The sequence below is a fragment of the Pristis pectinata genome, chromosome 14, assembly GCF_009764475.1.
Source record: "Pristis pectinata isolate sPriPec2 chromosome 14, sPriPec2.1.pri, whole genome shotgun sequence".
In the NCBI taxonomy this organism is placed as follows: domain Eukaryota; kingdom Metazoa; phylum Chordata; class Chondrichthyes; order Rhinopristiformes; family Pristidae; genus Pristis; species Pristis pectinata.
The window spans coordinates 1,702,216-1,729,594 of record NC_067418.1 but is presented as its reverse complement, the minus strand read 5'-3'; the positions used below and the strand labels follow the sequence as shown (position 1 = coordinate 1,729,594).

The window sequence follows — 27,379 nt, the reverse complement described above, 5'->3', positions numbered from 1 at the left end:
ATGGCCTACTCCAGCTTTTACTTCTTATGAAATGAATGGTGGGGAGAGTTTAGTCTTGACATTCGATGGTATTCCCAACCATCATCCACATTTTTGGAGTTATTATCGACTCACACACAATCCCCAAATGAATGCGGATACTGTGTGGGTCTAACTTAGCACCGGATCCAAGAGCAGGTCCCTCATTACTGGAGGACTCTGCTCCACCTTAGCAATCCAAGGAGTCAATCAGCAGCCTGGAGATTGGCCATTACATTTGAAACTTGTGCATTTACATGGGAGTGTCAAACTCGCTAACAGTTACAAGGGCAGAGCTCAGGGGTTTCTTTGTAATCATTCACTGGACGTGGGAGTGGCTGCCGAATCCAGCATTTATTACCCATCCTTAAAACTCAGTGGTTTGCCAGGTTATTTCAGAGGGCAAATCAGAGCCAATTGAGTCTACTGTCTCCCGTGGACTAGATGGGTACAGCTATCAGATTGATAGTTGGTATGGGCTTGTTTCCTTAAGGTTCTATAACTCTGTTTTCTGAAAACTTGCAATTCAGGTTTTTTCTCCCCCAATGTCATTCCTGATTTCTTATTCCAAATTTACTTAGTTACTTGAATGTAAATTCCTCAGCCATTGATGGGATCATGAGTTCAAATCCACTAATTGTTTGGCTGTCCTTCTGGATACTGGCTTGTCACGGTAGTGTAGCGGTTAGTGTAACGCTATTACAGCGCCAGCGACCCGGGTTCAATTCCCACTGCTGTCTGTAAGGAGTTTGTACGTTCTCCCCATGACTGCGTGGGTTTTCTCCGGGTGCTCCGGTTTCCTCCCACATTCCAAAGACATATGGGTTAGGAAGTTGTGGGCATGCTATGTTGGCGCCGGAAGCGTGGCGACGGTTGCGGGCTGCCCCCAGAACACTCTACGCAAAGGATGCATTTCACTGTGTGTTTCGATGTACATGTGACTAATAAAGATATCTTAATTAGCATGCCACTGTCCCCAACTCCATAACCTTCCTCTCCTGTTAAACCTGCAACACTGCATGTCCATGCAACATTCCTCCCCCTTTCACTCCACACCAGCTGTCTTTCTAAAGCCATCAACTGCCCTTCCCTGAGCCGTTTAGTACACAAATCTTCCATCCAGACTTTTAACCACCTTTCTCGTGTTGGGAACAGGCTGGCTATTTTAGCACTGTTCAGTGTGATTCACTCCAGACACACCTAGTTCTATTTCTGAATACAAACAACCCACTCATTTCAGAGAAGGCTTTCTTTTTAGCTGAAACATTTATTAAACAAACGTTGTAAGTTTTTCTTCGTTTACAAGGATTTTCAAAAAAAATCATAGGTCACATTTTTGCATCTCAATAGTTCCCATCTCCTAAAATATTTGCTCTTTATTTCACAAACTAGCCGGCACCGTTTGCCCGATTCTCCGAGCATTTTATCACACTGACAGCACGCGACTGCCTTCAACCCGTGCTATCTCAGGTACAAAACGCAGCGACAAACAGCTTGCCAAGTCGGTGGCTCAGTCCTCCCTCAAGGTACAAAAAGCCAGGCTTCACAGCTTCTGATAAAGTAAACCATTTCCTTTCTAAACTTCAGCATCCACCCAGTGCTGAGATGGAACGAACTGTGCCAGGATTTCAGAGGGATAGTCAGAGTGAGTGTGACTCAGTCGCTGTCATCATCCGACTGCAGGGGGGACACAGATGCGTGGTGACCATCTCCCTGATTGGATTCTTGGTCTGATTCGGCAGGCGACCCCTGGACCGACCCTTCCTCCTCGGATTCTTGCCTGCCCGACTCGTTGGAGGCCTGTGAGGCTGGGCGAGACTCATTGTGGTCCTCTTCTCCCGAGCTGACTGACCTGCTCCTGCCCGAGCGGTCAGACTCCGGCCGCCCGCTGGCTGATCGCTCACTGTCGGAGCCGGCGGCTGACCGCCCGCTCCTCGACCCTGGGCTGCTGCCCCCGTCGCTCCCCGACCTGCCCTGGTTCCGCCCGTCCTCCGACTCACTCTCGGACACCATCCGCTTCCTGCGGTTGTCAGCTGCCCGGTCCTCGTCCGAACCGCTGTCCCGAGCATTCCTGGGGAGAGGGAATTGCGGGTTATGCTGCAGCTCTGCCCGTGCATGCACTGCGCTGGGGACACCTGTGCTCAAATGCTCATGCAGCTGCTCAAACTACGGTCACGTTGCACCTGTACTCCCACTGTCCTCAAGCTCAGGCCATGCCTGTATGCCTGCCACATTCACTTCATGCTTACACAACGTTCATGCTGTTTGTGCTTACCCTATACTTTCCCTCAGGCTCCCTTGAATCATTAAACTGTATTGCATAGGAGATCATTCAGCCCATCAGGTTTATGCCAGCTGCTAGCAGAGCATTTCCAACAGTCCCATTCTCTGCTCTTTTCTACTGAAGAAGCCCTTCACCAGAGCCTAAAATCCGGAGTTCAAACTGGGGATTCAAAAGGGCAGAGAGCTTTCTTGGGAAGAAGAATGGGGAGGTCACATAACTCAAAAAGGTATGAATCTAGGTGGGTAGAGGAACAGAGATAGAACAAATTCACCAATCACTGTATGTTATGGCACAGATCAGCATGACCTTAAGAAAGGAGAAGACTAAACACCAATTTCAAGGGGGATAAAACTGTAAAAGTAGGGAAGGTAAACTTGGACTGAACCTTGGTTAGACCACACAGAAAACTTCATACTGTTCTGGCCAAATTATAAAATGGACACGGAGGCACTGAACAAGATGCAGAGAAGATTTATAAAAAGGACACCAGAAATATTGGGGAAAAGATGAAGAGACTGACAAAATGGTTCTATTCTCTTAAGAGCAGCTGAGGGCCGACCCAACAGGTGACAGGTTTTGATGGAGTGGACAGAGAGAGAAAGTTTCCACATGGGGAAGGGCAGAACCAGAGGTGTCAACAGCAAATCCATGAGGGAACTCAGAAGATTCTCCTTTACCCAGAGTGGCGAGAATGTGGAACTTGCTCCCACAGAACATCCATGCATTGAAGAGGACATTGGTTGGATAAGGTTGCGAGGGAAAGGGAACATTGGGATATGCTGATAGATTTTGATGAGTAAAGATGGCAGGACGCTGGCAGTGAGCATAAATGCTGGCATCAACTGGTTGGGACGAATGGCTTCTTTCTGAGCACCATGTCCTTTCCAATCTCATGGAACGCCAGAGCCTGCAACTGTGTGTGTGGGCTAGGGGTGGGTCTGAAACAGTCAGACCTGGCCCTTCACCTGGCACAATGCCAACGACAGGGTTCTGGGTTCATAGTGAGCCCGAGATAGGGGACGCACTGAGTTAAATTAATACATGACACAGCCATTTGGCTCACTGTGTCTCTGCCACCATATCTTTGAAAGAGCTCTCCAACTAGTTCCACTCTCTTGTTCTTCGTGCTTCAAACTAACATAGAATGAAGCAACAAGTCCATCTTCTTCAGTAACACAAGAGTTGAGGAAACTTGGGCTTGAGACTCGGGGTCAGGCTGAAGGAGGACAGAGGTGCTTTCACTGGACAGCTGAAACGATTACTGGGTACCTTGAATGCAACACTCACCAGAAGCAAAACTCCTCCATTCCTTATTGGCGGACAGCCTCCAGGGGCCTATGATTCTGTGATTTTGTATTTTCACTATTCATTGCTTTCTCCAGCAGGGGCTTTGTGGTTGGGATCAAGAACCTGGATCGGTATTTCTGTTCCCCTCACCCAAGGAGCACTAAAACTGACAGCAGCGGGAGCAAGAATGTGATCAGGGCTCTCCCTAACCCAGGTAATCAAAGCATGTCACTGAGAAAACCTGACATTATGAAAACTTGAGAACTAATCAAAATTTTCCTATATAAACCCTATAGTAGCCAATCTACAGACCCCCTCTCTCCGAATACAATTTATTACACAGTAGGAACACATAAACACGCGTCAAGCCAGAGCTGTTGATTGAAAGGTGGGCATTACTGAGTTAGAGATGTGGCTTACCCTTCTGCTATCTTCAGTGTCCCCTCATCAGAGGAATCGTCGCTGGATGAAATGATGGCTTTCGATTTGATTTTACCCTTCATGGAAGGTGGGAGCCGTTCAATTTTGAGCTGCAAAAAAAAAACCATTAAATCCATCACACAATACATTTCAAATGAAGCATCTGTGCAAATGAAAAGGAAGAAGTAAACTGGTAATTTAACAGAATGGATCAGGGATCAGAATCTCGCTACATTCCACAAACACCACACTTCCATGCAGCAGAAACAAACCTTCTCCTTCTTCTTGCGTTCTCCTGCTTTTGGCCGGCGTGGTTTCTTAGGTCGGGAGGCAGTTTCTTCATCGTCACTGCCATCTTCAGCAGGTTTCTGGGGTCTGTGGGGAGGGCAAGAAAGCAGAGGGAGAACAGACGGCCAAGGAAAAGGAAAACAGTATTACATTACCACACTTCTGAAATGCTGTAACTGTGCGCGAGATATGCAGAGCCTTGCGGTAGACTCGTCACCCCAACCAGACTGTTCCATGGTCTCCCTTACTCAGCTTTCAGTTTCAGTAATTTTTAAAACACTAAATTGAAACTTTCAAGTAGCCCTGCAAGGATTGGAACACAAAGGGCCAACAGCAGCAGGATACCGCACAACACCTAGACAATGCTTTCCCTCACACACAATTTCCCTTCATGCTCAATATAAAGCTAATTACACACCATTCTCTGCTTTTCACACAGAATGAACAAAATATTTGGAGATACAACAGCCAAAGTATAAAGCCTATAAAAAGCTACAAAATATAACTCATCCTTTTATCAAAGGATACAGCAGGATATAGACCATCTGGAAATATGGGCAGAGAAATAGCAGATGGAGTATAATCAGGACAAGTGTGAGGTGTTGCACTTTGGAGGCCAAATTTAAGAGGAATGTGTACAGTAAATGGTAGGACACTTAGGAGCACTGATGGACTGAGGTGCAAGTCTATAGCTCCCTGAAAGTGGCAACACAGGTGGATAGGATGGTAAAGAAGGCACATGGCTTTCTTCCTTCATTGGTCGGGGTATTGAGTAAAAAGTTGGGAAGTCATGATAGAGCTGTGTAAAACTTTGGTTAGGCTGCATTTGGAGTATTGCATGCAGTTCTGGTCACCCCATTACAGGAAGGATGTGGAGGGTGCAGAAAAGGTTCACCAGAATATTGCCTGGATTAGAGAGTATTAGCTATAAGGAGAGGTTGGACAGACTTGGACTGTAGGAGGTTGAGGGGGTGACCTGATGAAGTACGTAAAATGATGAAAGGCATAAATAGGGTAGAGAGTCAGTCTCCCCACCCCCCCCAGAGTGGAAATGTCAAATACCACAGGTGGCCTTAAGGTGAGAGGGTGTAAGTTTAAAGGAAATGTGCAGGGCAAATTTTTTTTAAAAAAAAACAGAGAGTGGTGGGTGCCTGGAATGTACTACCAGGGGAGGTGGTGGAGGCAGATACAATACCAATGCTTAAGAGGAATTTCGACAGGCAGGGAATGTAAAGATACAGATCATGTGCAGGCAGATGGTCAGCACAGACATCGTGGGCCGAAGAGCCTGTTCCTGTGCTGTGCTGCACTGTTCCAAGTCTAGGTTTCCTTCCTAATCACGTTAATTCACAGCACATGATACCATCCAATCCACTGTGTCCATGGAGCCAAAAAAAAGAACCATCAGGCCTTCCCACTTTTGTGATATTGGTCTGAAGCCTTGCACTTTACAGTTCAACTGGTCACTCAGGTCCTTTCTAAAAGCAATGAGGGTTTAGACAGTCTTTTCCCCAGGTGGAAATGTGAAATACTAGAGGGCATTGCTTTATGGTGAGAAGGGGTAAGTTTAAAGGAGATTCACGAGGCAAGTTTTCTTTTTAAACACACAGTCCCTGGAAAGTGCCGCCAGAGGAGGTGGTGGAGGCAGATCCCTTTAGCAATGTTTAAGAGGCATTTAGACAGGCACATGAAGAGGCAGGGAATGGAGGGGATATGGACCATGTGCAGGCAGATGGGATTAGTTTGGATTGGCATCATGGTCAGCACAGACAAGCTGGGCCCAAGCACACAGTCCTTCAGTTTCTAAAACTCCCGGCAAGCCAATTTTAGATCCAGTGCCACAGTCCCATGAACCCTGAGGACTTTTGCATGTCAGAACAATCTGACATTTGGGATTTTGGCAAATATTTTGCTAAGGTACAAGTCAGTTACATCAAATGCGCTACCCTCATTTATTCTCCTTGATAGTTCTTCAGAAAGTTCAATCATTAGTTGGACACAAGACCTGTTGGCAAATATATGCTGGCTGCTTTCTTGCAATTAGCACAACCCCTCAGGTTTGTGTCCCTATATACCGTCTCCTTTTCTTCTTCTTCTGCTTTCGATCGCCGTCCTCGTCCCCACCCTCAGGCTCACTACCGCTTGCTCTCTGCTTTCTCTTCTTCTTGGGTAGAGGCAAATCTTCATCTGAATCATCATTAACAAATTCTTCAAACTCTCCTTTCTTTGCACGCTGTTTATAAAAGAAAAACAAGATCTACTCAGAACAGGGAACAAAAACACACTAGGATATTAAGATAATAAAAACACCAAAATATATATGATAAATTAAACATCTTAAGGAAAATACAAATTGCAGAGATGCACTGAAGAAAAATTTGGTTAAGGGATCCATTCGTAAAAGCATAGAGCAGAAATGAAGTAATATTTAATCTGCTAGAGGAACTCAGTGGGTTGAGCAGCATTTGTGGGGGGAAAAGGAACTGTCAACATTTCAGGTCAACACCCTGATGCAGGGTTTTGACCCAAAATGTAGACAATTCTTTTCACCCGCAGACGCTGCTCGACCCACTGAGCTCCAGATTCCAGCCCCTTCAGTTTGTCATCTCCATAGGACAGGTGGGAAGTGGTTACAGAAATTATTAGCAAAGCTCCGCATGATGATTTCAGCTGTCCACTTATGCAGAGGGAGAAAGGTACAAGCAGTACTTGGGCAGAGTGGTTCGTTTCTGTGTCTTAGCCCCGAGTGCCGTGGATATCTGAACTTTCATCTTACCTTTCCTCCTCCACCACCTCCCTTCTTTTTCTCCTTTGACGTCTCCAACTCTTCATTGAACACCAGCAAGTTCCTGGTTTTCTCCAAAAACTGGCTCCGCTGTTCCAGTAACTTTCGTTGCTCGTTTAGCTCTTTTTGCTTCTTATCTTCCTGTTTGGGGTTATTGGGTTGGGAGAGGAGAAAGAGGAAGGGAGAGAGATTGAGCAAGAATAAGACACTAACTCTTTCCAGCTCCTCAAATAAGTAGGTGTAGTCCAAGTCAAAAGCAGCCAGAGGTAGACCTGGGGCTTCATACATCTATACTAATCTTTCATAGGACTAATTAAAATATCCCAAATTTAATTGATGGATGTCCCAAAGTGGATGCCCCAAAGAACAGCACAACAAAATACTTTTGAATTGTTGTTACAGCTGCAATGTGAGAAGTGCAGTAGCCCACTTGTACGCAGCAAGACACCACCAATAGCAACGAGATAATGAACAACCCATCTTTATCGGTAACATTGATTGAAAGATAATTGCTGGACCCAGGACACCCGGGATAACAGAACAGTACAGCACAGGAACAGGCCCTGCAGCCTATGACGTCTGTGCCAAACACGATGCCAAATTAAACTAAATTTTAGAGAACTTCCCTGCCCTGCTTCGAAATAAACCAGTGAAAATTTTAAATCTATGAAGATTGCAATCCCTCTATCTCCCACTCTTGCACTACCATTTAGCCCAATGTTCAAAGGTAATACAGCCAGACATCACTGCTGGCTCAGTTACACTGTCTGTTCACATGACTGAACGTGACCCAAAATTCAGCAAGAGCTTGAGCAGCCCACTGCTCATACTCTCACCAGCACATGACCTGCACTCAGAGAGTAACTCTTATTTCAGAAATATTTGAATACATCAATCTCTGCTTATAACAAACTGACTGCTATAGGATGTCTATCTGTTGAGATGCCTGGACCACAGGCTGAATGGTGTGATTCAACTGCTGTTGTGCTCAACAATGTCTACAAAACATTACCTCATTAACAGAGTGGATAAGCAGCACGTTACCTAGAGTTGTAACTGTAAGACAATACATGCTAATTGCTGCCTAACTTCAGGTTTGTAGCAACCTGCTTCCTGAGGCCCAGTTCCATCAATCCTTCAAAAAAAAACCCAGTTATGCGCAGGAAAGCAATAGCTGGTTAATCAAGCTTGCTCCACATCAGGATGGTGCAGCTACTTCCTACTTTACCTTGAGGACAACCATCCACCCAAAACCTTGCAACCTCCCAAAGAGATAAATTCACAGAGAAAGTCTGTGGGATTTCTAATTTGGGGAAAAGTACTCTGGAAGATTCCTCTGAGATGATGGTAATCAGTCCAGGAGACCACATGGACTTGACCTGCTATGGTACAGCACCAATGGTTATTTTACTGGATTAATTAGCTAATGTGTTCAAATCTTATCAGAACAACTGAGAATTTAAATAACCCTAATTAAGTAGAGAATTTAAATAACCCTAATTAAATAAATCTGGAATTAAAAATTTAGCGTCAGTAATGGTGACCCTGAAATCAAGCAAAACTGGCCTGTTTTACTTTTTGGGAATGAAATCTGCTGTCCTTACTTCTCCTCGCCTACAGAAGGCAACAGAGGCACAGCGACGCACATCATTCTCAAATGTCCTCTTAACTGGCCCAGTAAGCACCAGTTCAAAGACTAGTGCGATAAATGCTGGCTTTGCCAATGATGCCCACGTCCCAATAAGGAGTAATCTCTGTTGCAGTCCAAAACTGACTCAGCTCCCTCTCAGAGAACACCAGCAGCTCCCTACTCTCTGGCAAAAGAGGAGTGATCCACTAAACCCAAGCCCACAGATTAAATTTCTATAATCTGAAACTGGTATAATCTCTCAGGAAGGACATCATCCAGGAACATTATTTTATTTCGGATTTCTAACATCTGCAGTTTTCTGATTTTCATTCTATTGAGAAGCTGCACTGGCGGACCAAGCTAACTAAAAGTTTTTTTTAAAAACTGGAAAACTATCACATTGGTACCAACTGTTATTTGAAATCTGCAAGACTGAGAGGTTTGCAAAATGTAATTATTTTAGCTCTTGTTTCATAGGTAGGATGAATCCAAGATCAGGACACTCAATATCCCTTCGGACTTGGGAATTAATTGGATCAGAAATCTAAGTTTTAAACATGAAGCTAAGATTCCTTGCAATGTCCTCTAGATAAAGTCAGAGTCATACAGCATGGAAACAGGCCCTTCGACCAAACTCGTCCATGCCGACTGTGTTGCCCAGTGAGCTAGTCCCATCTGTCCATGTTTGGCCCACAGCCCCCTAAACCTCTCCTATCCATGTATGTGTCTAGATGGCTTTCAAATGTTGCTAATGTGCCCGCCTCAACCACTATTTCTGGCAGCTCATTCCAAATACGCACCACCCTTTGCATGAAGAAGCTGCCCCTGATGTCCTTTTTAAATCTCTTGCCTCTGATCTTAAACCTATGCCCGCTTTTTTTAGCACCCCCTCTTGGGGAAAAAGATTAGATGCTTTCACCCTGCCTATGCCCCTCACGATCTTATATACCTCTATCAGGTCATCCCTCAATAAGAACCTCAGACACTGAGTTCACAGACACTGAATGGTAGCTCTGCTTCTCATCCAGAACTTCAGAGGCTTCGTCGGTTTCGCTTCGGAAGACGTCGGGACTTCGGAGCAGATAAGTTTTTTCTTTTTGTTTAATAGGGTTTTTATTATAAGGGTTAGTTTTTATAAGGTTCTTTTTTTAAGTTGTTTTATAAGTTTTAATCGGGAATAGTGAGGGCTGGACTGCGCAGGCACGTGACGTCGGCAGGTAAGGCATGGGCAGTTTAAAAAGCAAACTGCCATATCCAGCAGGCAGCGTCGGAGCGGGCAGTGGAGTGAGAGGGAGCAGAGTGGTTGGGCTTTGGCTCAAGGGGCTTAGGCACTAAAGGGGTGAGGCAGGCTATAAAAGTAGAAAGGTGGATGGGCTAAAGTACATTTACTTAAATGCAAGAAGCATCAGGAATATGAACTGAGAGCTTGGATAAGTACATGGGACTATGATATTGTGGCTATTACAGAGACATGGCTGACCTCGGGGCAGGAATGGATATTGAATGTTCCTGGTTTTCAGTGTTTTGAAAGGGATTGGGAGGGGTGGAGAAGAGGGGGAGGGGTGGCAATACTGGTCAGAGACACTTACAGCTGCAGAAAGGGTGGATAATGTAGAAGGATCCTCTCTAGAGTCAATATGGGTGGAAGTTAGGAACAAGAAAGGGGCAGTTACCCTCCTGAGAGTATTCTATAGGCCCCCTGGTAGCAGTAGGGATACTGAGGAGCAGATTGGGAGACAGTTTTTGGAAAGATGTGAAAATAACAGGGTTATTATAATGGGAGACTTCAACTTTCCAAATATTGATTGGCACCTACTTAGTGCCAAGGGTTTAGACGGGGCGCAGTTTGTTAGGTGTGTCCAGGACGGATTCCTGACACAGTATGTTGACAGGCCGACTAGAGGGAATGCCATATTAGATCTAGTTTTAGGTAATGAACCGGGACAGGTGACAGATCTATTGGTGGGTGAGCATTTGGGGGACAGTGACCATTGCTTCATAACCTTTAGAATTGTCATGGACAGGGATAGGAGCAAAGAGGACGGGAAGATATTTAATTGGGGAAAGGCCAATTATGAGGCTATAAGGCGAGAACTTGGGAGTGTAAATTGGGGTGACATTTTTGAAGGGAAATGTACTGTGGAGATGTGGTTGATGTTCGGGGATCTTTTGCAGGATGTTAGGGATAAATTTGTCCCGGTGAGGCAGGGAAGGAATGGTAGGGTGAAGGAACCGTGGGAGGTGGAACAACTAGTTAGAAAGAAGAAGGCAGCATACATCAGGTGTAAGCAGCAAGGATCGGACAGGGCTCATGAGGAATATAGAGTAGCAAGGAAGGAACTTAAGAAAGGGCTGAGAAGAGCGAGAAGGGGACATGAAAAGGCTTTGGTGAGTAGGGTTAAGGAGAATCCCAAGGCTTCTTCTCGTACGTAAAGAGCAGAAGGATGGCTAGGGTAAAGATAGGTCCGATTAGAGACAAAGGTGGGAGGATGTGCCTGGAAGCTGTGGAAGTGGGTGAGGTTCTCAATGAATACTTCTCTTCAGTATTCACCAAGAGAGGGGTCTTGATGCTGAGGACAGTGTTGGTGAGGGTAATGTTCTAGAGTATGTAGATATTAAGAGAGAGGATGTGTTGGAGTTAGAAAATATTAGGACAGATAAGTCCCTGGAGCCTGACGGAATATTCCCCAGGCTGCTTCGTGAGGCAAGGGAGGATATTGCTGAACCGTTGGTTAGGATCTTTGAGTCCTCTTTGTTCACAGGAATGGTACCGGAGGATTGGAGGGTGGCGAATGTTGTCCCCTTATTCAAAAAAGGTAGTAGAGATAGTCCAGGGAATTATAGACTGGTGAGCCTTACGTCTGTGGTGGGTAAGCTGTTAGAAAGGATTCTAAGAGATAGGATCTATGAGCATTTAGAGAATCATGGACTGATTAGGGACAGCCAGCATGGATTTGTGAAGGGAAGATCTTGCCTCACAAGCCTGACAGGGTTCTTTGAGGAGATGACCAGGAAGATTGATGAGGGTAGTGCAGTAGATGTGGTCTACGTGGATTTTAGTAAGGTGTTTGACAAAGTTCCACGTGGTAGGCTTCTTCAGAAGGTCAGAGGCCAAGGGATCCAGGGAGGCTTGGCCATGTGGATTCAGAATTGGCTTGCCTGTAGAAAGCAGAGGGTTGTGATGGAGGAAGTGCATTCGGATTGGAGGGCTATGACTAGTGGTGTCCCACAAGGATCGGTTCTGGGACCTCTATGTTTTGTGATATTTATTAATGACTTAGATGAGGGGGTGGAAGGGTGGGTTAGCAAGTTTGCAGGTGACACAAAGATCGGTGGTGTTGTGGATAGTGTGGAGGGCTGTCGAAGCTTGCAGAGGGATATTGATAGGATGCAGAGCTGGGCTGACAAGTGGCAGATGGAGTTCAATCCAGAGAAGTGTGAGGTAGTACACTTTGGAAGGACAAAGTAAATGGCAGGATTCTGGGCAGTGTAGAGGAGCAGAGGGATCTGGGGGTTCATATCCACAGATCACTGAAAGTCGCCTCACAGGTGGATAGGGTAGTTAAGAAAGCTTATGGGATGTTAGCTTTCATAAGTCGGGGGATCGAGTTTAAGAGTGATGATGTAGCTTTACAAAACTCTGGTTAGACCACACTTAAGAGTACCGCGTCCAGTTCTGGTTGCCTCATTATAGGAAGGATGTGGAGGTGTTGGAAAGGGTGCAGAGGAGATTTACCAGGATGCTGCCTGGATTAGAGAGTATGGATTATGAGAGAGACTAAAGGAGCTAGGGCTGTTCTCAGGAGAGGAGGATGAGGGGAGACATGATAGAGGTATACAAGATATTGAGGAATAGATAGAGTGGACAGCCAGCACCTCTTTCCCAGGGCACCAATGCTCAAAACAAGAGGACATGGCTTTAAGGTAATGGGTGGGAAGTTCAAGGGAGATGTCAGAGGGAGGTTGATACATTGGACAAGTTCAAGAGATTGTTAGATAAGCATGTGGAGGAGTTTAAGATAGAGGGATATGTGGGAGGAAGGGGTTAGATAGTCTTAGTTGCGGTTTGAAGGTCGGCACAACATGGTGAGCCGAAGGGCCTGTATTATGTTGTATTGTTCTATAGTTCTATAGAACACCGAGGGCTGACTCTCTGCCATTCAGGGACAGTGGTGTCACTGACCTGTTCTTTGACCATCTGCATCCTCAGCATCTCCTTCTGCTGCTCCTGCTTGCATCGCAGCTCGCGCTCCTCCTCGTCCTGCTTGCGTGCACGGGCTACGTGGTATTGGGCCTGGCTCATCAGATCAGAACACTGCCTGGAACACACAAACTATAAATCTCCCAAGGACACAGTGGCAAGTACAAAGCACTGAAAATCCAGCCGTACTACATTATAGTCCTGGCTAACCTTGTAACCTCCACCCTCCACAAAGCAACACGTCCACACTCTGCTGGCCTAACATGCATTATCACCACGTTTGCTGCCTTATGCAGCATCCCAGTTAAACAATGTCTCAATTTTAAAATTCTACAACTTAATCTACCAAAACCTCTATGTTTGCGCTGCCAACGTTATATTGCAAACTTGAGAGGCAGGTTGCGCTTGGGCCAATTGTGCGTGCAGAATTCCTCTCAGTGGTCCCTGGAAATGCCCATAGGTAGGATTGCTTCCAATTTATCTCAGATAGAGCCAATAATAGATATGGGGCATCCCATCCAATACAGGACTGTTGACAACCCTACTCATAAGAACATAAGAAACAGGAGCAAGAGGAGGCCATCCGGCCCATCAAGCCTGCTCTGCCATTCAATAAGATTGTGGCCGATCTGTGCGTGGACTCAGATCCTACTACCTGCCTTTTCCCCATAACTCTCAATTGCCCTACTATGTAAAAATCTATCTAACTGTGCCTTAAATATATTTAATAAGGCAGCCTCAATTGTTTCTCTGGGCAGCAAATTCCACAGATTCACTACTCTCTGGGAAAAGCAATTCCTCATCTCTGTCCAAAATTTACTCCCCCAAATCTTAAGGCTTTGTCCCCTAGTTCTAGTCTCACCTACCAGAGGAAACAACCTTCCTGCTTCTATCTTATCTATCCCTTTCATAATTTTACAGTATATGTTTCTGTAAGATTCCCTCTCATTCTCCTGAATTCCAGCGAGTATAGTCCCAGGCGACTCAATCTCTCCTCATAGGCTAACCCCCTCATCTCTGGAATCAACTTGGTGAACCTCCTCTGCACTGCCTCCAAAGCCAGTATATCTTTCCTCAAGTAAGGAGACCAGAACTGCACGCAGTACTCCAGATGTGGCCTCACCAGTACCCTGTACAATTGCAGCATAACCTCCCTGCTCTTAAATTCAATCCCTCTGGCAATGAAGGTCAGCATTCTACTTGCCTTCCTGAAAACCTGTTGCACCTGCAAACCAACCTTTTGCAATTCATGCACAAGCACTCCCAAGTCCCTCTGCACAATGCTGCAATCTTTCACCATTTAAATAATAATCTGATTTTCTATTTTTCCTTCCAAAGTGGATGACCTTGCATTTACCAGCATTGTACTCCACCTGCCAGACCCTTGCCCACTCACTTAACCTATCTATATTTCTCTGCAGACTCTCTGCATCCTCTGCACAATTTGCTTTTCCACTCAATTTAGTGTCATCAGCAAACTTAGTTATGCTACACTTGGTCCCCTCTTACAAATCGTTAATGTATATCGTGAACAGTTGTGGGCCCAGCACCGACCCCTGCGGCACCCCGCTCACCACTGATTGCCAACCAGAGAAACACTCATTTATCCCAACTCTGCCTTCTATTGGTTAATCAATCCTCTTTCCATGCTAATACTACCCCCAACTCCATGCATCCTTATCTTATGGACGTCTTTTATGCAGCACCTTATCGAACGACTTCTGGAAATCCAAGTATACAACATCCTCCTGTTCCCCTCTATCCACTGTGCTCATTATATCCTCAAAGAACTCCAATAAGTTTGTCAAACAGGACCTGCCCTTCCTGAATCCATACTGTGTCTACCTGATGGAACCATTTCTCTCCAGATATCTTCCTATTTCTTCCTTATCGATAGCTTCAAGCATTTTCCTGATTACAGATTGTCAAGTTAACTGGCCTATAGTTACCTGCCTTTTACCTACATCCTTTTTTAAACAGTGGTGTGACATTCGCCGTCTTCCAATCTGCTGGGTCCGGAGAACTTTGGTAAATTATCGCAAGTGTTTCTACTATAACCTCCCATTTCTTTCAGTACTCTGGGATGCATCCCATCAGGACCAGAGGACTTGTCTACCTTTAGGCCCACTAGTTTACTCATCACTACCTCTTTAGTGACAGTGCTTGTATCGAGGTCCTCACCTCCCATCACATCCATAACATCTCTATTTGGCATGTTAGACGTGTCCTCCACCGTGAAGACAGACACAAAATAATCATTCAAGGCTTTGGCCATTTCCACATTACCCAATATTAATTCACACAGCTCATCTTCCAAGGGACCTACTTTCACTTCAGCCACCCTTTTCCACTTTATATAATTATAAAAAATGTTACTATCTGTTTTTATATTTTGTGCTAGTTTACTTTCATAATCCTTTTCCTTATTGCTTGCTTAGTGGTTCTTTGTTGCTTTTTAAAGTTACCCAATCTTCTAGTTTCCCACTAAGTGACATTGTATGCATGAGCTTTTAGCTTAATGCCTTCTTTTATTTCCTTAGTTATCCAAGGCTGGCTCTCCCCACCATTACTGTCCTTGCTTTTGACTAGAATAAATTTTTGTTGAGCACTGTGAAAAATCTCTTTGAAAGTCTTCCACTGTCCCACCACACAGCCTGTGTTCCCAGTCTACGATAGCCAACTCCTCCCTCATCCCATTGTAGTCTCCCTTGTTTAGGCATAATGCACTGGTTTTAGATCGAACTACTGCACCCTCCATTTGTGTGAGAAATTCAATCATACTATGGTCACGCTTTCCAACAGGCTTCCTAACTACAAGATCGTTAATTTTGCCTGTCTCATTGCACAGGACCAGATCTATGAGAGCATTTTCCCTAGTAGGTTCACTAACATGCCATTCAAGAAAGCTATCACGGATACATACTATGAAGTCCTCCTCAAGACTGCCTCAACCAACTTGATTCCCCCAATCTATGTGGAAGTTAAAGATCCCCCATGACAACTGCCGTTCCATTCTTACATGCATCAAGTATTTCTTGGCTTATTGCCTGTGCCACTGTAATGTTATTATTCGGTGGCCTATAGACAACTCCCACCAGTGACTTTTTCCCTTTACTATTCCTAATCTCAGATGGACTGAACATTCTGCTCCTTAGATCTTATATCGTCTCTCTCACTATCACCCTGATCTCACTCTTAATTAAGAGCACTACCCCACCTCCCTTGCCTTCCTGCCTACCCTTCCGTATTACCCGATATCCTTGGATATTTAATTCCTACTCATCTCCACCCTGCAACCACGTTTCTGTAATGGCCACTAAATCATACCCCTTTGTACTGATTTGTGCCACAAGTTCACTGACCTTGTTTCAAAAACTACTGGCATTCAGATAGTGCCCTTACATTCATTGTCCTTTTAGAATCTCGTAACCTTTGTGTGTTTTGCGTTTGACTTTTCTGTACTCCACTCTTACTTTTCTAACTTTTGCTTTGGTCCCTGCTTCCCTCTGTCTTCCTGCATGGATTCCCATCCCACTGCCATATTAGTTTGAACCGTCCCCAGCAGCACCAACAAACAATCCCCCTTGGACATTGATCCCAGTCCTGCCCAGGTGTAGACTGTCCAGTCTGTACTGGTCCCACCTCCCCCAGGACTGGTTCCAATGCCTCAGGAATCTAAAACTCCCTCCTGCATCACTGCTCAAGCCACATATTCATTTTAACTATGCTGCTCTTCCTACTCTGACTCGCACGTGGCACAGGTAGTAATCCTGAGATTATTACCTTTGAGGTCCTACTTTTTAATCTAGCCTAACTCCCTCAATTCAACTCTTCCATACCTTCTCCATTGTCACACCTTCCACTGACCCTCCTTCCTTCTGCTCCCCCACCGCTTACTCATTTCTCCACCTGCCTCCTTCCCTCCCTCCATTTTGAAGAAAGCTGTTGTCTTTACCAATGTCACACAAATACGATCAACTCTTAGCTGCCCCCTTTAATACCCCGGCAATACATTCAGCTGAATCAACCAAAAGCAAATGAGGGCAAACTGCAGGTTGTCGACGTGATCAGACACATACCTGGCTTCTGCTGCTGCTTGAGCCAAGTCAAATCTCATCTTATCCCCAGCATTGCTGAGATATTTGAAGTACCTGAAAGATGCAAGTTAGGTTGTTAGAAAAGGCAGGAACAGAGTTATCAAGTTATACAGCACACAAACAGGACCTTTGGTCCAACTCATCCACACAGATCAAGGTGCCTTCCTGACCTAATCCCATTTGCCTGCATTGAGCCCATATCCCTCTAAACCTTTCTATTCTATGCATCTGTCCAAATGTCTTTTAAATATTGTAACTGTACCCTCCATTACCATCCCTGCCTTGGTTTAACTTCACAAAATGCATCACTTTGTATTTGTCTGAGTTACATTTGATTTCCATTCCCTTGCCCACTTTCCCAGTTGATCTAGATCCTGTTGTGACCATAGACAACCTTCTTCACTGTCCGCCACACCACCAATTTTGGTGTCATCTGCAAACTTACTAATTAAACTAACTACGTTTCTCATCCAAATCATTAACAAAAACCCAGCACCATCCCTGCCGCACACCACTGGCCTTCTTCCAACCAAACCAATTTTTGTATCCAATTGGCTACCTCACCTTGGATCCCATGTTATCTAGCCTTTCCGACCAGTCTACCATGCCTCACTGAAGTCTATGTAGACCACTACCACCCTGCCCTCATCAATCCTCTTGATCACCTCTTCAAAAAACTTGTGAGCCATGATATCCCATGCACAAAGCCATGCTGACCATCCTTAATCAGTCATTGCCCTTTCCAAATACAGGTAGATCTTATCTCTTAGAATCCCCTCCAGTAACCTTCCCACCAATGATGTTAGGCTCAGTGGCCAGTAGTTCTCTGGCTGGTCCTCGAAGCCCTTCTTAAATAAAGGCACAACATTAGCCACATTCTCTTCTGGTACCTCATCCATGGCTAAGGAAGATACAAAAATCCCTGCCAGGACCCCAGCAATTTTTTTGCCTTGCTTCCCACAATGTCCTAGGATACACTTCGGGATTTATCCACCTTTATGCACCTTAAATCCACCAACACCTCCTCTTTTGTAATATCGATACATTTCAGGACATCATTGTTCTTTTCCCTAAATTCCCTAGCTTCAATGAGCTTCTTCACAGTAAATACGAATGAGAAGCATTCATTTGAGACCTTGCCCCTCCCATGACTCCACACATACCACACTGATCCTCAAGGGAAGCTATTCTTTTCTCTAGTTACCCTTTTGCCTTTAATGTACTTATAGAATCTATTAGGATTCTCCTTTACTTTATCTGCCAAGGATATCTCATGTTCCCATTTTGCTGAGTCCATGCTGTTAACTCCAGGCAACACATCTTACCGATGGGCGAGTTCCAGTTCTTTGACTGCGTTCAATACGGCCTTCAGGTTGCTTTTTTCATCTCGTAAGACTGACGTAGCTAGTCTCTGCAAGACTAGGGCCATGTTAAACATGAGCACTGTGTCATTAGGGGTCGCGTGCCTTGCCTGTGAACACAAACCATTCCTTTGGTTACCCAAGTACTGAACTCTTCTTCTTCCATGGCGAGTCCATGTGCTTCCCTCATTGGAGAAAAATTATGCTAAACATGCAAGTATTTTCAGTTTAACCAGGTGCACGCAGTTGCTGGTGTATGTGTTTAGATTAAAAACATCCCAGGTACAATACCTGTTCCATCCCCAATTGTTTTTACAGGTTACAGTGAGAATGCAGGTCTCTCAATCAACTTCCATGTGCCTAAGCAGAGGGCAATTAACTTGGCAAAACCAGTCTTATAAAAAGTGATTTGAAAATGTTCCTCACATTAGAATGTGAACAACATTAGTTAAAAGAAAATGTAAGCTAGTGCGTATATGGAACCAAGCTGCCCAGAGAAAGTGATAGAGGCAGGTACAATTACAACATTCAAAACTTGTTTGAACAGGTACATGGATAGAAAAGGTTTAGAGAGAGATGGTCAAATGCAGGCAAATGGGACTAGCTCAGTTAGGCAACTTGGCTGGCATGGACGAGTTGGGCTGAAGGGCCTGTTTTCCATGCTGTATAACTAGACTCCAAGCTACACTTCTTCACACCAACAAAAGTTGTGAGCTACAAGGAACTAGAAAAATAATCAGGAGGTGTTTATAACAAATTAAACACACACCTGAGAAGCAAGTTAAAGGTTGTGGCATTGGCACTGAAACTAGCCAAGTGATAGACCAGTAGTGTGGAGTGATTGCACAGGGAACCCACTTCAATACAGAGTAGCTGAAACAAACACTATAGATGCACTGCACAGAAATCTGAGTGCTTATTGAAGAAGCAACAGGGATGTGATGTGTGTGGAACGTATACAACAGCATTGTCCTTTTGGGCTACTTTATACCTTATGTATGCATTCAGGAGTTTTAATATTTTTTGAAAACATATCAAACTGTAGCAGACCACAGCCATGACACTATAATCCTTTTTATGGTGAGTGCTCCATACCAAGGCAAATAAGAATTACCTTTAGCAAAGTCTGTTTGCAGTCTTGAAGTTTGCCACACTTGAAGTAAGCCCTTGCCAAGAAGAGCAGTACCTCTGTACTCTGGTGTTTGTAAAACTTCTTCAAGCAGTTCTCATACTGGTCAAAACAAAAGAGCACATTACTCATCATATCCCCTCTACCATGTTCACCTAGACCTGGGCTCCAATCCAACATGACAATTGGAGATATAAAGGGCTTTGGGAGTGCGCTGGACATTTTGAAAAGCTAAACATCTGATCCACTGCTGGGTTATTCTCCATCATCCCACAATTATTTTTCCTTTCTGCTGACTCCACCTTTGAAAGTGACTGGTTCACCGCCCTTTCCCACAGCATATTCCAGATCACAACTTGCTGAATGAAAACATTCAAGTCTCCACTCCGGCTCTTCTGGCAATTACCTTAAGTTCCTCTTTTCACTTTCAAGGTTACACAATTCACTGGGAACTTTCCACATCTAAGTTGTCTAAATGTGTCACCACCTACCACCAAGTGCTGGCAATGGATTCCATCACAGCAGACTACACCCATTGCTGATCCCCAAACATGTTTTATAATAAGGCCTTAGTGAGTAAGACAGCAAATAAGAACATACAAATTAGGAGCAGGAGTAGGCCACTGGGACCCTCAGGGTCCTGGGTCTTCTCTGTCATTTAATATGATGACTAATTTTGAATCTCTCTGCCTTAAGTTCAAAGACTTTGTCCTGAGAAAGTTTAAAAGACTCATGAGACTCAGAGGAAAATTTTGCCTCAATCCTGTCTTAAGTGTGGTCAACATGGAGGCACAAGAGAGACTGCAGATGCCAGAAACCTACAGCAACACACACAATGCTGGAGGAACTCAGCGGGTCAGGCAGCATCTATGGAAGGAAATGGACAATCGACGTTTTGGGTCGAGACCCTTCATCAGAACCAAGTGTGCCAACACTTATTTTTAAACAGTGACAACTAGTTCTAGATTTTCCAACAAGGAAACGTTATCTCCACCTGTCAACACCCCCAGAATCTTTTATCTTTCAGTTGAGTTGCCTCTCACTCTTCTAAACTCCAGTAGCCACAGTAGTGTAGGGGCAGGCATGGTAGTGTAGCAGTTAGTGCAATGCTTTTACAGCGCCAATGACTCGGGTTCAATTCCTGCCGCTGTCTGTAAGGAGTTTGTATGTTTTCCCCTTGACTGCGTGGGTTTCCTTTGGGTGCTCTGGTTTCCTCCCACTTTCCAAAGACATACAGGTTAGGAAGTTGTGGGCATGCTATGTTGGCACCGGAAGCGTGGCGACACCTGCGGGCTACCCCCAGAACACTACGCAAAGATGCATTTCACTGTGTGTTTCGATGTACATGTGACTAATAAAGATATCTTATCTTATAAATACAAGCCTAGCCTGTTGAACTCTTCTTCATAAGACAAACCTTCCAATCCAAGTAGGTCTAGAAAACTTTCCTTGAACCACTTACTACTGATTAACATCTTCCTTAAGTAAGGATCCCAAAACTGTATGAAATATGATAGTTGCGGTCGTCATCCATACCCTATGTAACCTCTCTACTGTTGTATTTCAATTCCTCCAAGCAATAAACAATAACTTTTTATTGGTTTTCCTCATTACTTGCACTGCCTGCATAATAACTTTTGCAAAACATGCATCAGAACACCCAGATTCCTCTGTAGCTCAGACCTTTGCAATCTCCCAGGTCTATGATCAACCTGAAAGTTAACTGTTTTTATCGCCACAGATGCTGCCTGAGCTTTTGAGCATCTCAAGTACTTTGCTTTTACTAACTCTGTGCTCTAAACACGATTAGCATTCAGATTTTCAAATTAGCAGAAATTATCTGAAATCAACAAACATAATTGGAAGTAAAAATAATGGGGATGTTTGATACGTACCATCTGCACGGCACTGATGTACTGTTTCTGTTCCACGTAGATGTGTGCCAGATTTAGCCAGACGTCACTGATTTCTGCTGTAGCCTCCCTCACCTGCGCAAATACATCACGAGCCTCACGGACATAACCTTTATGTGCCAACACGGCGCCTGTAGAGAGAAAGGCAAGACCATTTGGAAATCATTTTGGTGCTGGTCATAGCAAAGTCCAAGGAGCGTTGTCCTTACAAAATCATGGGCATGACATGGCATTTTAAAGGGTGTGCAAGCATGGAGAGACCTGGGTGTACTGGTGCACACATTTTTGAAGTGGTGGGACAGGTAAGCGACTAAACCAGATGGAATTCTGGGGTTTTATTTAATAAGTGTGCAGAAAGCTAAGCTAAACCTTCAGAAGATACCGCTTTGAGCCAGCCAGAGCACACTATACAATGCTGGGCACCACACTTTAGAAAAGACCTGAAGGTTTTGAAGAAGCTACAGAAAAGGTTAATCCCTAAGGCTCCTGGGATGCAAATTTCAATTCCATGGATAGACTAGAGCATTTGGGATTCTTCTCCTTAGACACAGAGGAAGGCTGAGGGGCAGATGAAATTTCACCAAGGCATTTAAAACCATGAAGGATTCAGATGTAGTAGATTTAACAGGATGAGAAATAGGAGCAGGAGTAGGTCACCTGGCCTTTTGGAACCAGCTCCACCATTCATCAAGAACATGGCTGATCTTCCACCTTAGCACCATCACCAAATCCCTTGATATTCAGAAATCTACAGATCTGTTTTAAATGAACTCTACACAGCCCTCCATACTAGAGAATTCCAAAAGTTCACCACCCCCTGCATGAAGCAGTTTCTCCTCATCTGATTATTAAACTGCCTACCCCTTAATCTCAAACTATGCCCCCTGTTCCTTGACTCCTCAGCCAGGGGAAACATCCTCCCTGCATCGAGTCTTCAAGCCCCTTAACCATTTTTATAAACTTCAATGAGATCTCCTCTCATTCTCTGGTCATTAGAAGAATACAGCCCCGGTCTACTCAATCCTTCCTCACTGTGGACAAGGAAACCTTTCCAGTGGGTGAAGATTCAATAACCAGAGACTTAAGGTGATTGGTAAAAGAACTAGAGGTGACACAAGGAAAAACTACCCATCAGATTTTTAAAAAGTTAAGATTTGAAAGAGGAATTGGATAAATATTGGAAGGAAAATAAAGATCACAAAGTTCATGGAGAGGGACAGGCACAAACTGAATTGTGCTTTGAAAGAACCAGGGTAGATTCAATAGACCAAAGTTCATCCTTTTCTTCTGTATTACATAACAATATTTTGCTTTTTCTATAAGTCAGTGTATGTGCCCATTTAAGCTTCAAACAAATTTGAGTGCAAACACACACAGCTGAATTTAGATACCATAACAGTTCTTGCTTTGGTACTGCATGCCTTCTGAGAACGTTCTCTTAATCACTCAGCTGCCCTAACTTACTATGACTCAGAAGGAGACCTTCCAGCCCATCATGTCCATGTCAGCTTCCAATAGAACAATCACATCAGTCCCATGTGCTGTTTCATTATTGCCGAGCAACTTAGTCTCTCTCACATGACATCAATTCCTTCTTGAGCAACACACACAATGCTGGAGGGACTCAGGTCAGGCAGCATCTATGGAGGAAATAACAGTTGACATTTCGGGTAAAGACCCAAAACGTCAAAGAACAGTTTCGACCCGAAGTGTTAACTGTTGATGAAGGGTCTGGACCTGAAACATTGACTGTTTATTCCTCTCCATAGATGCTGCCTGACCTGCTGAGTTCCTCCAGCATTTTCTGTGTTGCTCCAGATTCCAGCATCTGCAGAATCTCCTGTCATCATTTCTTAGTTCTTTTCCCACTTACCTATATGAAGATTAATTTACAGTAGACAATTAACCTATTAGTACATCTTTGGAACATGGGAGGAAATTAGAGCACCCTGTGGAAACCCCATACAGTTGCGGAGAGACCTCGTAACTTTACAAAGGAGAACCCGGGGTCAGGAATGAGTCAGGAGACTGTAAGGCAATAGCACTAAATCTGCCAATACCAACCTGTTCCACCACTGTGTTCCTGCTCATCTCCCTCCAGCAGCCTGTCTCCCATCTTCACACTCCCCTCTCCCCACCTCACTCCATCTGTTGTTTTCTTCCCCCCTCCTCTCTGATCTGCCTCCATCTATCATTCACCTGCTATGGTCTTCCAACTCCACCCACTCCCCTCCCCTACCTGGCACTACCTGCCTGGCATCTCACACTCCTCCTCTTTGGAATCCTTCCTCACCACTCCTTCTCCTCTTTATACCAGCCACCTCGTCTCTCCGTTCTAAGTCCTGATGCAGGGTTTCTACCTGAAACATCAACAATTTCTTTCCTCCCACAAATGCTGCTCGACCCACTGAGTTCCTCCAGCAGATTGTTGCTCCAGATTCCAGCATCTGCTGTCTCTTGTCTCTCAATTAGATCAAACCCTGACTTTTAACTACACTGACCATACTTTACATCGAGTCAATATCTTAACCCAACATACCTGGTGATCTCTGGCTCCCATGTTCACATATATTAAAGTGTTATAACTGTATTATATAGAGTCATAGAACTATACAGGGCCTTTGGCCTAACTTGTCCTTGCTGAACAAGTTGCCTACCCGAGCTAGTCCATTTTCCTGTGTTTTGGCCCATATCCTGCTGAACCTTTCCTATCCACATACCTGCCTAAATGTCTTAAAACATCGTAATTATACTCACCTCTACCACTGCCACTGGTAGCTCATTCCATATACCACCACCAGTGAACAACTTGCCCCTGTTTCCCCCCCTCATCTTAAATCTATGCCTTCTAGTTAAAAGACTGTGACCATCCACCTTACCTATGCCCCTCATGATTTTATAAAGCTCCATAAGGTCACCCCTCAGCCTCCTTCACTCCAGGGAAAAATGCCCAAACTTATCCAGTCTCTCCTTACAACTCAAGCCCTCCAATCCTGGCAACGTTATTGCAAATCTTTTCTGCAGGCTTTCCAGCTTCCTATAGCTGGGCAACCAGGCAAACAATATTTCAGGTATAGTCTCATCAATATATTGTATAGTCGGAACAATGACGTCCGAACTCTTGCACTGAAAGGCGTCAGGACTGCCCATTACCACCAGTCCTTCCAGTCAATCATGAGCCAACCTATATTACAGTGCGGCAGAAGTGTTAAATTGCCACTACTGGGATTCTACCAGAAATGTTCTGGCCTGGAATATCAGTGCCAACTGCCACACTGCTTGACCACTCCTTCACACACAGACCCATTCCCCCTTACACATACGTACCATACTTCTCATTCGAACATCTACCAAAGATCCCCACCATCCAGGCCATGCCATCTTCTCACAGCTACCACTGGGCAGGAGGTACACAAGCCTGAAGTCCCACACCACCAGGTTCAGGAACAGCAACTTCCCTTCAACCATTCCGCTCTTGAACCAGAATCAGGTTTATTATCACGGACTTACAGGTCGTGAAATTTGTTGGTTTGTGGCAGCAGTACAGTGCAAAGACATAAAATTACTATAGATTACAAAATAAATAATAGTGCAAAAAGGAATAACGAGGTAGTGTTCATGGACCGTTCAGAAATCTGATGGCAGAGGGGAAGAAGCTGTTCCTGAATCTTTGAGTGTGGGTCTTCAGGCTCCTGTACCTCCTCCCCGATGGTAAGTAACGAGAAGAGGGCATGTCCCGGGTGGTTGCAGGTCTGGGACAACCTGCACAACTCTAATCACTACCTCAGTAGAGCAACACTATAACCACTTTGCATTTTTTGTTCTAATTGTGTTCTTTCTTGTATAATTTAAATATTTCTTGTATAATTTCTATAATGTCACAATAAACTTGACTTTGAACACTGGGTCAGTGATGCAAGAAGGGAGTGCGGGGGAGCGGTCAGTGGGGATGGGCTGGGGCTAGTGACCTCCGGAACACATGATCAATCTTGGACATGATGGATTGGGGAAAATGGCAAGCTAGTCAGACCTGCTCAGTCAGGGCTGCTGTGAACCCAGTGTTGGGGCCACGCCTTCCTTGGCTGGCGTGAGAGAGAGTAAAACAGCTCACATTGCCCTCAGTGATGAGTGCCACCCTGCCCATTGCCTGGTCCTCAACGAACAATAACAGTTGACGTGAAGAGTGACAGCAGCTCGTTCGCAAGACAACATTCATTGTTAAAAAGCAAAAAATAACATGTAATTTAAGACGTTTTTTGCCTCCAAGGAATAAACATGTCCTGCTGACCTTTGCAAATCATTGCCAGTAACAGAAACTAGAGTTTAGAGTAATACAGCAGGGAGACAACCTTTGGCCCAACTCATCCATGCTGACAAAGGTGCCCACCCGAGCCAGTCCTGTTTGCCCGTGTTTAGCCCATATTCCCCTAAACTTTTTCCTATCCATCTACCTGTCCAAAAAGTCTTTTAAATGTCATTATTGTACCTGCCTCAACTATTTTCTATGGCAGCTCGTTCCTTATATGCACCACCCTCTGCGTGAAGAAGTTGCCCCTCAGGTTCCTTTTAAATCTTTCCCCTCTCACCTTAAACCTATGCCCTCTAGTTTTTGATTCCCTTTCCCTGGGAAAGAGACTGTGTGCATTTGCCATGTCTTTGCCCCTCATCATTTTATACACCTCTACAAGGTCAAAGGTAAAATCAGTATTACTTTTCTGTACTTGTGTCTGTAGCTCAGTAGCAACGTTTAGAAGTTCATGCTGGGATCAGAGTTATGATAAACAAGAACATTCAGTCTCTAACCATCAACTATCCATCTCCCCAATTCAGCAGGTTTCACTTGCTTGTATTTATCCATTTCTCAGGAATAGGCATCAGTGGAAAGACCAGCATTTATCACATATCCCTATCTACTCTCGAGAACGGAGTACTGAGCCACCTTCTTAAACCACTGTAGTCCTGGTGAAAGTATTCCACTGAGCTGTAGGGGGAAATCCTGGAATTCAGACCCAGAGATGATGAAGGAATGGCGATATATTTCCAAGTCAGGAGAGTCAGGATGCCTGACTTGGAGGGGAACCTGCAAGGTATGATGTACCAATATACCTGCTGTCCTCTTTTCTTGCCTGTAGAGGTCATGGGTTGGGAGGTGCTTACTGGAGAAAACTAGGCGAGTACCTGCAGTGCACCTAAAGATGGTACACACTGCAGCCCATGCACTGGGGTTAGAGAGAATGAATGCGCAGGGTAGTTGATAGGGAGCCAATCAAGAAAGTTGCTTTGTCCTGGATTGTGTTGAGCTTCCTCCTGGCTCTGGACTCATCCAAGTAAGTGCGGAGTATTCCATCCTTACCTGTGCTTTGTAGTGGAAAGACCTTCCTTCTGTCCCTGACCTATTCTTGTATTCATGGTATTTATGTGGTTGGCCTGGCTGAATTCCTGGTCACTGTTGAGCCCCAAGATGCTCATGATGGAGGATTTGGCAATGGTTATGCCATTGAATGTCAAAGGTAATTGGTTAGATTGCTTCACGTTGGAGATGGTCATTGCCTGACACTTCTGTGAAGTGAATGTTACTTACTACTTATCAGCCCATGCAGAATGTTGTCTAGGTGCTGCTCCATGCAGGAATGCTTGGCATCATTAGTCTAGCAGTTATGAGTGAAGTTTAACATTGTTCAATTACCACAAGCAACCCTACTTCCAATGAAAGGAAGGTCATTGATGAAGCAGCTAGAGATGGTTGGACCTAGGACACTGCCCTGAGGAACTCCTGCAGTGACATCCTGGGGCTGGGAAACAGACCTCTGAAAACCAAAAGCACCTTCCATTGTACAAGGTATGACTCCAAAACTTTTTCCTCAATGCCCAAACTTCAATTCTACTGGGGCTCCTTGACATCACACTTGTTGAAATGTTGCCCTGACATCAAAGAAAAGCAGTCTCACCTTCATCTCTGGAATTCA

General features: G+C 44.7%; 1 protein-coding gene across 1 annotated transcript in view; it reads right to left on the bottom strand.

Annotated features, from left to right (window-relative positions):
- Window positions 1–1,265: 1,265 nt before the first annotated feature.
- The window catches only part of ctr9 (CTR9 homolog, Paf1/RNA polymerase II complex component), a 63,332-nt gene continuing 37,218 nt past the window's right edge, over window positions 1,266–27,379 (bottom strand). Inside the window, exons 16-25 of the mRNA XM_052028851.1 lie at window positions 21,396–21,544; window positions 19,486–19,602; window positions 18,336–18,481; window positions 16,993–17,064; window positions 12,896–13,031; window positions 7,074–7,223; window positions 6,373–6,530; window positions 4,282–4,384; window positions 4,010–4,119; window positions 1,266–2,089 (exon numbers count right to left, since the gene is read on the bottom strand). Coding sequence (XP_051884811.1) covers window positions 1,675–2,089; window positions 4,010–4,119; window positions 4,282–4,384; window positions 6,373–6,530; window positions 7,074–7,223; window positions 12,896–13,031; window positions 16,993–17,064; window positions 18,336–18,481; window positions 19,486–19,602; window positions 21,396–21,544 — 1,556 coding nt within the window. The 3' untranslated portion in view covers window positions 1,266–1,674. The remainder of the gene's footprint in view (window positions 2,090–4,009; window positions 4,120–4,281; window positions 4,385–6,372; window positions 6,531–7,073; window positions 7,224–12,895; window positions 13,032–16,992; window positions 17,065–18,335; window positions 18,482–19,485; window positions 19,603–21,395; window positions 21,545–27,379) is intronic.